Here is a 12089-nt window from a genome sequence, read left to right as displayed (position 1 = left end):
TTTTTTGGAATGTAACACCATTTCGTGAATAGTTATTTGGAATATAACATGCTCATAGGTTGAAAGTATTATCCCACAGAGTAGTTTAAAAATGGTGTGAATACCTTTACAACTAGGACTTGGCTAATATTTTAACATTACATAGTGGGTCAGACTGATATGGGCTTTCCTGATGGGGTGCAAAAAAATAGATGGAGATGGGGGACTATTTTAGATTAAGAGTCCAAAGCATGTAAATTAAATTAAAATGTAATGGTTGATCAGATTGCTGGATTTTAAAAGTAGTTGTGTATTTGTCATTGAAGGGAGTGGGGGGTACTGGTGGTAGAGTGCTTTGCTTGCCTGCATGCATAAAGGCCTTGGTTTGATCTGTAGCATCCCCCCACAAAAAAGTATAAATAAATAAAAAGTAAAAAAACCTAGAAGAAACTCAAGTGCTAATCAAGTGAGGGTTGGTTGAAAATTCAGTTTAGCCAAACAATAAAATTCATTCAACCATTTAAAAAAATGAGAAGGTTAAAACAAAAAGAAAAAAGATATAAAGGCCATTGTGGAGGGAGTTGGGTAAATTTGAATGTGGACTACAGTGAGTTTTTTCCTATAGCAATGAATTCTCTAGTCCTCTAACACCAACAGTTCAATTTAATTCTGACGTTCTCTACCTAGAGTTGAAAGACTCATTCCCACAAACTTCAGATGCCAATGCCAAGTTCTGGGCATTAGCTTATGGCCAACTAGCTGTAAATCAAGGAATCTTAACAACCCTCTGCTTGGGTTTGATAATCTGCTACAGCAGGTGTCACAACTCAGCCTACTCCAACAACCAAATAGGTTGTTACTCAGAAGCAATTTCCAAATAGGAGAGATACATACGGTGAAGTAGGGGGGTAGGGAGTGTGTGGACCTTTTATGCCTTCTCTTTGAAGACCTCACTGAGCTCACCAACCTGGAAACTCTGCAAACTCTTATTTAGGTGTTTTAATGGAGGTTTCATCAAATAGATCAATAAATTATTACTTAATCTTGAACCCCTGTCCTTTCTTGATGGTTGGGAGTGGGGCTAAAAGTTCTGGGTCTGTGGCGTAATCTTTATGGTAATCAGTCACCTCCTAATGCTCCTGAAGCTGTGCCAAGAGTTGCTTCTATAGACCAAAAGATGCTCCTATCACCCAGAAAATTCCAAGGGATTTTGAAGCTCTTTATCAGAAACTGGAGAGAAAGACCAAATTATGAGGGTTTTAGGAGCACTTGGTCAGGAACCAGGGAAAACCCCAATACTTTATTCCTAATAATGCTACAACATGTGTTAGACTATATTGTGATTAACATTTCTTGGATGTGATTATAGCATTGAGGTTAAGTAGGAGAATACCTTTCTACCTTTCTTTCTTTCTTTCTTTTTCACACAATATCTTTTCATTTTTATGTGATGCTGAGGATCGAACCCAGTACCCCATGCATGCTAGGCAGGCACTCTACCACTGAGTCACAACCCCAGCCCAAGAAAATACCTATATTTTTAGGACTATATGCTAAAGTAATTAAGGATGAATGTTGTGTCTTTAACCTTTGGTTTATTTCAGAAAAAAAAAGTATGTGTAGAAAGGGAGAAATAAAGTAAATATGGTGAAACATTTTTGTAGATTTAAAATTTTCAAAATAAAAAGTTCAAAAAGAAGGGGGCTGGGCTGGGTTGTGGCTCAGTGGTGGCGCGCTTGCCTAGTATGCATGAGGCACTGGGTTCGATTCTCAGCACCACATACAAATAAATAAAATAAAGGTCCATAAACAATTAAAAAATATTTTTTAAAAAAGTTCAAAAAGAAGGAAATTGCATGTTCATTTTTTCCCCCAAAGCTTTCAGAATAATTTTGTTAAGTTCCTCCAGAAATCTCATTAGTATTTTTGTAGGTTGTGATTAAATTAAAATGGGTTACTTTAGGGGGGTTTTGCCATACTTGCAATTTTGAGTCTTATCCAAGAAGAAGGTATTTCTTTTTTATTCAAATTGCCTTTAAAGCCTCTCAGTTGTTGTAATTTTGTCTTGTACTTTTATGTAACTAGCTAGAATGTTTTTTGTGGTTATAGAGGATGTGATTTTTTTTTTATTCTGTTAGTTTTTTGATTAGTTCTTGTTGGTCTTAGGTTAAATAACAACTTCATTATCTCTTTTACTATTTCAATTGGTTCTTTTGAGTTTTCCAGGTATACAGTTAATGTTCTTAAAATAATGACACAAATGCTTTTTAATTTGTATGTCAGTCACATTGTTCTTTTTTCTATTTATGTTGGCTAGAACTTCTAGAACATTAAATAATAGTATGCTAACAAGCACTTGTTCTTAACTTTAATAGAATTAATGCTAAACTAGTGTTTTACCAATAAATATGATGCTGGCTGATGATTTGAAGAGTATCTGAGAATGTGTGTTATGCCCAGGAATGATTGTTGAATTTCATTAAATTCTGTTTTGGTTTATATCATAAGATTTTATAAAGTTTTTCCTTCATTTCAATTTTATTAATAGATTTCTTAATATAAATGGTATATCTTTTTAAATGAGATTAATATTTAGGGGGTTTTATTTTATTTTGGTACTGGGGATTGATCCCAGGGACTGTTACCACTGAGCTTTATCCCTGGCCCTTTTTATTTATTTATTTTTTAAATTTTGAGATGGTCTTCTACATAGGGCCTCACTAAGTTTTTGAGGCTGGCACTGAACTTGTGATCCTCTTGCCTTAGCCACCCAAGTCTTAATTGTTTTATATATTGTCTTTGGTTTTAGTTCTTATTTTGTTTAATAAAATTTGTTAAGATTTTCATTTTTTTCTATGCTCTGAAACAGTTACACTTTAGTGTTACTTGGAGATTAAAAATAGTTCAATGATTATCTGAAGTTATTTAACAGCACTCTTTTGAATAACAATTTTAATTTCTTTCTTGGGTTTCTTTTATAGTCTATGCTAGCATGGAGTTGTAATCTGTGCTTTCGTATAATTCTTTCCCCAAATTTTGTTATTTCTCTTTATCTTCCTGAGTGATTAAATTTATCTTTAGTCTTATTTGCCAATGAAAATATTCTGGGCTTCTTGCACTGACTGGGACAAAGCAATGATATTTACTATCTCCTGAAACCTGGCAGCTAGCTCTAACATCTGCTCTTAATCCCTCACATCCTGGATCTTTAATTCTCTAATCTGCACAAATATCCTTGTTATCTAATTATGTGAGCCAATAATTTCTGAGTTTTTGTTTATATCATCTAAAAATACTTTTAAAGTCAGTATTGATTGACAAGTCATGAAAAAAGTTTAGTTGGCTGAATAATTACAGAGCTATTTTGGTCTTCTCTTATTTCTTGTTTGTTTCCTTATTTCCTTCATTTTATATATTTTATTATAGGTTGGTTCCCTTTCTGTCATAGAAGCTGGAAAAATATGTAATATATTTTTAGTTCTAAAAGTAGTTACTTGTCTAAGTAAGTGTAATCTTTACTTACTCTGTCATCTTCAGCAAAGACTACCTGTTGAACTCCAGAAGTGTGAGATGGAGTTCAACAGGTAGTCTTTTTTCAAAAACTCAACCCCCTCTTGTTTTTTGACACCATGAGTCCTTATTGCCTCCTTTCAATTTAACTTATTTTTTACATTGCAGATAAAAATAAGTTTTTCATGATTTATTATTAAGTAAATAAATTTATTTAAATTAAATTTATTATTAAATAAAATTTATTTTATATGCACTACTAAACAAGCTTTTTTTTAAAAGGAAGAAATACAAAAATAAATAATACTTTCTCGTGTATGAAAATAAACTGGAGGAAACACACATGAGATTAGTGAAAGCAAATACCTGTTTATGGGAATGGCAACAAGACTTCTCATTCTATATCCTTTTGGATTGTTTGATTTTTATTATTTATTTATTTATGGCACCAGGGATTAAACCCACAGAGTCACATCCTTGGCCCATTTTTTAAAAAAAATTGAGATGGGGTTTCACTAAGTTGCTTCGCTAAGTTGATGAGACTGACTTTGAACTTGGGATCCTCCTGCCTCAGCCTCCCAATCCTCTGGGATTTCAGGTATGTGCCACTGCGCCCAGCTGAACTGTTTGATTTTTTTTTTTTAATTTTTTTTAGTTGTAATAATACCTTTATTTTTTGTGTGGTGCTGAGGATGGAACCCAGTGCCTCCCACATGCTAGGTGAGTGCTCTAACTCTGAGCCACAACCCCAGCCCTATATTTTTTAAATAATTTTCAGTTATTTAGGTTTAATTTGGTATTACAGTAGACTCAGTTCCCAATGGTACTCCTGTCCTATTAATTCTTTCTTATTCATTAGTTCTTTGACTCATCTCAAAGTTACATATTCAAATATATTCTTTGAGATAAAATCTGATTATTATATTTCCTTTGCTAGTTATAAAATTATTGGTTCATAGCATATTCTTCCTTTGAAGATGGCAGATAGTGCTCTGTTGTCTCCAGCTTCTAATATAAAGTGTTTGAAACTGGCCTTACACATTTTTTCTTTGCAAGCAATTTGATTCTGCTGCCTGGGTGTTAAAAAGATTCTTTCTTTTATATCTCTGAAACTAAATAGCTTTATTAAGCCTTGTTTGGTGTTGCTCCACTTGTATATTATTTTCCTGATAGTCAGTGATCTTTTTGATCTGTATATTTAAGTATTCCTTCATTTGTGAAAGTTTTATTTTATAAATCTCTGCCCTTGGGCTGGGGATGTGGCTCAAGCGGCGCGCTCACCTGGCATGCGTGTGGCCCGGGTTCGATCCTCAGCACCACATACAAACAAAGATGTTGTGTCTGCCGAGAACTAAAAAATAAAAAATAAATAAATATTAAAAAAAATAAATCTCTGCCCTTGAATAATTTTGTTTCGAGTGTTATTCAAGTATTGAGTGCTAACTCAACACCCCCCAAAAAAATTTTTTAAAGTGTATTTTCCATCCATGGTTGGTTGAATCTATGAATGCAGAAGGAAACTTTGTTTATCCCACGATGGCTTGCCATGTTATGTAGCAACTGTATTTCTATTTGTCATTCTTAGCTAAAATGTGAACTCCTTGGAATTTGGGTACTGTATCTTGTATACTGTTGGAGTTTTTGAGATAACACAGAATTATTTGATCAACTGGCCTGATTTTATTGAAATGTTGCTCCTGTTTCTTAATTTCTTCCTTTTTTTTTGCTCTTTGCCTAGCCAGTATGATCTTTTCCTACCTTTGCTCTTCTTCTCAACCCTTGTTTGTAGTTAGTTGGGCAGTGTGCTTTTCTTGCCTTATATGTCATGTCCTACAATGTTTTCTTTTCTTTTGGATATCCAGTTTATTTACTAATTTGAAATAGTATTGTATATCTTCAGTCATTCAAAATATTTATTTATTACATACTTTTACTCTAATAAAAATGAGAGATACATCTCAGATTGTAGAAAAGCAAACAATGTCTATTAATGTCTAGTAAGAACAGTATAGGCTCAACTAGTAAAGCATATGAGCCTTAGCTCTATCACTAAGCCATGTGATGTGACTACTATGATGTTTTCTAAACAATCCTTGTTATTCTTGAGTTGCTTGACTAGAAAAAAATATTGCAAGGTGATGTTCAGTTTTACTTGGTCTATGTACTTGCTGATTTTATTCATGACACCTAGTGGTTGAATCAGGATTGACAACCTGACGTAGATGGATTTTGGTTTTTCCTGTCTTGTTTTGAAGATCTGCATTTTGGTAGTTTGTCATTGTTGTTTGTTTGTTTTTGAATTTAAAAATGGTGTTTACTTCAAAACATTCAGAATTTCTACAAAACTGTGACAACTTTTTTTTCAATTACAGAATGGTATTCATTTAATAAAAACAACACTATAAGCTGTATCAAAGATACCTGAAGATGAAAAAGCTTCCCATACATAATTTGTTCTGTGCACCAACAAGAATGTGCTTTAAATTTCTATGCTAGTTTTTAACATGCATACTGTGCCAGACAAAGTTGGTATCTATTGAAAATACCACCAGGAAGCTGGGTAGGGTGGCATGTGCCTATAATCCAAGTGACTGGGGAGGCTGATGCAGGAGGATCGCAAGTTCAAGACCAGCCTCAGCATCTTAGCAAGACCCTGTTTCAAAATAAAAAATAAAAGGAGCTGGGGATGTACCTCATTGGTAAAGCATCCCTGAGTTCAATCCCCAGAACCAAAAGAAAAAATACCACCAGGACAGGACTGTCTAAAGACACGTTTGGCAGTATGTATACAAAAAAGGACCCTGTATAGTTTTAACACAAACCTTATACAGCCCTACACTTTTAATTTTTTTCTTTAAAAAGAGTGACTTAGAGGCTGGGGTTGTGGCTCAGCGGTAGAGCACTCGCCTAGCATGCACGAGGCCCTGGGTTCAAACCTCAACACCACATAAAAATAAACAAACAAAATAAATGTATTGTGTACAACTAAAATTAAAAAAAAAGGAGTGACTTATATACAGGGGGGTTAAATACTTTGTAGACAAGAAAAAAAACCTGCACTAGAACCAATTTAGTCATAGTCCTCTTTGTACTCTTTATCTTCTTTGTCTACTGTTCTTCCTTCTTTCTCTTGCTTTTTTCAACCTGAAACACTCCCTTTTTCGCCCTGTCAGGTTTTCCTTTAGCTTGGTAGGCAGAAATATCCTTTTCATATTTTCCCCTCAATTTAGCAGCTCTTTTTTCATAGGGCTGCTTGTCATCTGCAACAATGTTATGCCACACCTCTTCCAATTTCTTTGCGACATCAATGGATAGACAGGCCAGGATGTTCTTCTTTGATTTTTAGGTGATACTTAGAACAAGAAAGCTGATGGAGATCTCTTGGATGCATTAGGATCCTTGAACTTTTTTGTCTCCCCTATAGGAGGGAAAAAGGTTTTCATTTCTCTTTCATAATGGGCCTTGTCTGCCTTTACCACGTCTTCATATTTTTGTTTCGTCTTAGCAGATGTGGTCTTCCACCTCTCTGAGCACTTAGAAAACTCTGAGAAGTTGACTGCAGCATTTGGGTGCTGCTGCTTGTGCTCCTCCCGACATGTTTGCACAAAGAACGTGTATGATGAAATTTTGCCAGAGATTATAAGGATTGATGAAAATACTTTTGTTGGGCTGGGGTTGTGGCTCAGTGGTAGAGCACTTGCCTAGCATGGGTGAGGCACTGGGTTCAATTCTCAGCACCACATATAAATAAAATAAAGGTTCATTAACAATTAAAAAAATACTTTTGTTATACTGGTATAAAATATACGTAAAAGTGATATTTAATATAGATACATAGATTTTTTCAAGATTCTGACATGACTTTATATACATTATTCCTAACTTAAAAATTTTCCCCTTTTCCTCCATTATTCAAGATCAGCTTCAAATTTTTGAAATTGCTTCAAACTATAGGCTCAGAATGTTGACAGTGGAAAATCTTGTCATATGAAGTCATTTATGATCCCACTTATCCATTAGAGATATTTGTGTTTTTTTTTTAAAGAGAGAGAGAGAAATTTTTTTAATATTTATTTTTTTTTAGTTTTCGGCGGACATAACATCTTTGTTGGTATGTGGTGCTGAGGATCGAACCCGGGCAGCACTCATGCCAGACAAGCGCGCTACCGCTTGAGCCACATCCCCAGCCCGTTTTAGAGATATTTGTAATGCAGTATGTTTTTTTTTTTTTTTTTTTTTTTTTAATATTTATTTATTTTTTCTTAGTTCTCGGTGGACACAACATCTTTGTTGGTATGTGGTGCTGAGGATCGAACCCGGGCTGCACGCATGCCAGGCGAGCGCGCTACCGCTTGAGCCACATCCCCAGCCCCAGTATGTTTGTTTTGTCCTTAAAGTAACTGAATGAGATGGTCAGGAGTAAATTAAAACCATAATGATTTCATAGAGTAAATCAAGTGATTTCGTGTCTGTACCAAATATGACTTATATTTGACCCACAGTTCATTCTGACTCTATTAAATCTGAATAAATAAAAATATTCATACTGAAAAAGATTTTGTTAAATAAGGGGGAAAGGGACTCCAAAGACTAATTATAAATTAAAACTCCTTTTCCAATTTTATTAAGACCCTTTCAAGTAAGTTTTTTGAAGTAAAACTTTTTATGTTAAGATAGTATTAGGTGAAAATGGGAGTTCAAAGCACAATTTGAGTCTAATGTATGAAAGATGATATATCATGAACTATGTAATGCGATAAATAATCAATAAAAAAAAAAAGAAAAAAAAAGATTTAAAGCATAGTTTCTATTAAATTAGGAATACTTTTGCACCATCCTGAAGTTAAAAACTTTTATGTTGAAATGTTGTAAGTATCAAAGTGTTTCTGCATGTATACACTGGTACACTTTATGTGTATATATAAAAGTTGTTGATTTTTTTTTTTTAAATGTGGATGTGTAACCAATGTGATTCTGCAATCTGTATTTGAGGTAAAAATGGGAGTTCATAACCCACTTGAATCTAATGTATGAAATATGATATGTCAAGAGCTTTGTAATGTTTTGAACAACCAATAAAAATAAATACATAAAAAAAAAAAAAAAAAAAAGATAGTATTAGCTCTCATTCTCTCCCATTTTCTAGCAATCACACCACTTGTAACTTGTGGCATCACTGCTCTCACAGTGAATGGAATGTGTGCTTGTGTATTGTGTTCTAAAATTGTCTTGAGTTTTGATGTATAATATGATAAATAGCATCGGACATAGTCTACATATACAGTCTCAACTTCTTTGAAGAGTTTAAAGGAGTACTTATTACTTCTCAGCCTTTGGGCTAAGATCCAAATGTAAGGGAGTCCCTGAGATCAAATTTGTAACTTATTTCTCTGTGGCACGGTTAAATCAAAGTTGCAGACTTCTCATTTCTTAGTTATTGTAGAAAGTATTAGTTCTTCTGGGGAAACATGATCTGTTCTCTTTCTGCTTTTTTGGGGAATAGAATATGAATATTAAGTGTGGGTAGTACAGTTCAGGAAGCTGGCTCTGGGGATTGAATCCAAGGCCATTTAACCACTGAGCCACATCCCTAGCCCTTTATTCACTTTTCATTTTGAGACAGGGCCTTGGCAAGTTGCTGAGGCTGGCTTTGAACTTCAAGTTCTCCTGAGCTGCTGGATTTATAGGCTATGCAAATGTTAATTAAGAATATTCTGGGAGCTGGAGTTGTAGCTTAGTGGTAGAGTGCTTGCCTAGCATGTGCGAGGCACTGAGTTCAATCCTCAGCACCACTAAATAAATAAATAAAATAAAGGAATTCTTCCCATCTACAGCTAAAAATATTTAAACAAAAGGAATATTCTACTGGTTGCAGTGGCACATGCCTCTAATCCCAGCAACTAGGGAGACTAAGGCAAGAGGATCATAAGTTCGAGACCAGCTTCAGCAACTTAGTGAGACCCTGTCGTGAAATAAAAGAAGGGCTGGGGTTTTGGCTCAGTGGTTAAGCTCCTCTGGGTTCAATCTCTGATACCAAAAAAAAAAAAAAAAAAAAAAAAAAGATGGCTGTGGGGTATGGGTCACTAGTAGAATGCCTGCCCAGCATGCATGTGGTCCTGGTTTCAGTCCCTGGCACCACCACCACAAAAAAGCCTTAAATATGGTTCATAGTTCAGGTAAGGTACTAAAAGGGATATGATATTCAGGGCCCCTGTAAAAGACACTTAACATCCTATAGTTTTAGGACTGGAACGATTTTGGCTTCATATTAATAAAAAGAGCAAATGGATTTGATCTCCAGCACCACAAACAAAAACAGTGGAACTCTTTTTACTTGGTATCTCTCAGTTAAATTCTTCCCCACTAACTCTTTAGAAATTAAAAAGAATTAGAAAAATGGGCTTTCAAATTATTTATTTTCTTTCTCCTATATATAATTTGGTATATATAATCAATTTGCTTATTGGTTTTTCTTCCCCATGTGTTTTATTTCAGTTGGTCGCATTATGTTTCAGCTCTTCTCAGACATATGTCCAAAAACATGCAAAAACTTCCTTTGCCTATGCTCAGGTAGGTGAATTTTTAAATTATTTCTGATGAGAAGTCATGGCATGTAGTCCTTCCTTCCTTCCTTCCTTCCTTCCTTCCTTCCTTCCTTCCTTCCTTCCTTCCTTCCTCTCCCTCCCCCCCCCCCCTCTCTCTCTCTCTCTCTCTCTCTCTCTCTCTCTCTCTCTCTCTCTCCCTTTCTTTCTCTTTCTCTTTCTTTGTCCCCCTCCCCCTCCTTTCCCCTCCCCCTCCCTCTCCCTCTCCTGGCATAGTATTACCTTTAACAGAATAGATATTTTCCTGAAAAAATAAAGGTCTTTGGAAATGGCTTTTGCAACCAAAAACATAATCGTACTACCCTATGTGAGATTAAGAAAGCATTTCGTAAGAGGGAAAAGAAAGAAATGGTCTTAAAAAATGAAAAAGAAAGTAAGAATCTACTTCATGTGATGGAATCTTCTATACATTGTAGTTTATAAAATAATAGACACTTTAAAATTGATTTGTTTTGGTAGAACTTTACAAATTTTAATATTTTACAAATTTAGCACTTCAGATTTCAGAAGCAGTATAGGGCTAGTCAAGTGTAATGGCATACACCTGTAATCCCAACTACTTAGGAGACTGAGGCAGAAGGATTGCAAATTTGAGGCCAGCCCTGGAAATTTAGTGAAACCTGCTTTAAATAAAGAGTAAAAAGAGTTGGAGATCTAGCTTAGTAGTAGAATGAGCTCTCTGGATTCAATCCCTAGAAACATACACACAGAGAAAGAAAAGAAAAAAAACAAATTTAAGGCTAGAAGATGGAGAGGTAGAACATAATAAAATTGTTCTTTATTGTGTATAATTGGATTTATGTCCTAAATAAGTAGAAAAATGGAGATAATATTAGTTTAAAATGAGAAATAGCAAACTAAAAATGTAAAATTCATACTTCTTCACACACACACACAATCTTTGCATCAACTTTCTTGATCCCATTCTTTTATAGAGAAATAAACATCCCCAGTTTTCTCTCTTGTAGCATGTAGAGTGTGAGCTAACAACTGCTTTGTATTGTTTACTTTGATTTGTGTGTATACGTATGTTTTTAAATTGTCACATCATTTATTTATTTATTTTTTTTATCTCTTAAAATACCAACTACACAGGAGGGATTTGGCCGTGGAATAATTGGTTGGTTCTTTTCCTTGGAAGGATGGGTTTGTAGCTAAACTTCGATTTTTTTCTGTTTTCCCCCCAGGGGAGAAAGGCCTTGGGAAAACAACTGGGAAGAAGTTATGTTATAAAGGTTCTACATTCCACCGAGTGGTTAAAAACTTCATGATTCAGGGTGGGGATTTCAGTGAAGGTAGAGCTAAAAGTTATGTTCTCAATTCCATCTGTCAGTTTTTAAAGCATCTCATTATTACTTTTTAATTGAAATATCATATCACAGAATAATTGAAATGTTATATGGTTGGTGCATAGTTGTGGGATGGACAAATGCTATGGATCCAAAATGTATGAAAACGTAAGATACTATGACATTTAACTTATTTTTATGTAGTTTATTTTAGTAATATTACAATTATGTGATAAATACCCTTAAAATGAATGCCAAAGTACTGTCCAATTGAATTTACTCTAGAATTTTGTTGGTGTGATTAATGCTTGAAATAGTGGGTCCTAGAGTCATTTTTTAAAAATGATATTATAATATTTTAAAGATGAAGTTAATTGAGGACTCTTAAGTTATGGTTATATGTACCGCTTATAAAGTTCACGATTTCCTTCAGCAAATTAAAACCATTCAAAATAATCTATATGTATTAGTACATTTTTAATTTTCAGTATGGCTTAATATAGCTCATTATTTACAGGTAATGGAAAAGGTGGAGAATCAATTTATGGTGGATATTTTAAAGGTAAGGCCTAATATTTTATGGTCTTTTGTTTCAGTTCTGATATTAAAGCAAGTTTGGTCATATACTTTTAATGAAAAGAGGTTTACTTATAGTTCACTTTTTGCATGAAACTAATGCTGCATGAAAGTACTTTATTTGCATGAATTT

At 34.3% G+C, this 12089-nt stretch overlaps 1 protein-coding gene and 1 pseudogene across 17 annotated transcripts in view; one reads left to right on the top strand and one right to left on the bottom strand.

The window, feature by feature from the left end:
• The window catches only part of NKTR (natural killer cell triggering receptor), a 49062-nt gene that overhangs the window by 6223 nt on the left and 30750 nt on the right, over positions 1-12089 (top strand). For 15 of the 16 annotated variants that reach the window (XM_081284796.1, XM_081284795.1, XM_081284786.1 and 12 more), the window contains exons 3-5: positions 9985-10059; positions 11279-11386; positions 11898-11942. In XM_081284796.1, coding sequence (XP_081140922.1) covers positions 9985-10059; positions 11279-11386; positions 11898-11942 — 228 coding nt within the window. Of the gene's footprint in view, positions 1-9984; positions 10060-11278; positions 11387-11897; positions 11943-12089 lie in introns of those variants that run through there. The other variant, XM_081284799.1, reaches the window with a different exon arrangement.
• On the bottom strand, positions 6598-7996 carry LOC308645180 (high mobility group protein B1-like; annotated as a pseudogene). Its single transcript has 2 exons — positions 7990-7996; positions 6598-7147 (listed from the first exon to the last, which is right to left on the bottom strand). The product of its transcript is annotated as a high mobility group protein B1-like (transcript).

Source organism: Spermophilus citellus (genome assembly GCF_964194105.1).
Source record: "Spermophilus citellus genome assembly, chromosome: 3".
NCBI lineage: Eukaryota > Metazoa > Chordata > Mammalia > Rodentia > Sciuridae > Spermophilus > Spermophilus citellus.
The sequence above is the reverse complement of the archived record's forward strand: the minus strand, read 5'-3'. Positions and strand labels throughout refer to the sequence as shown.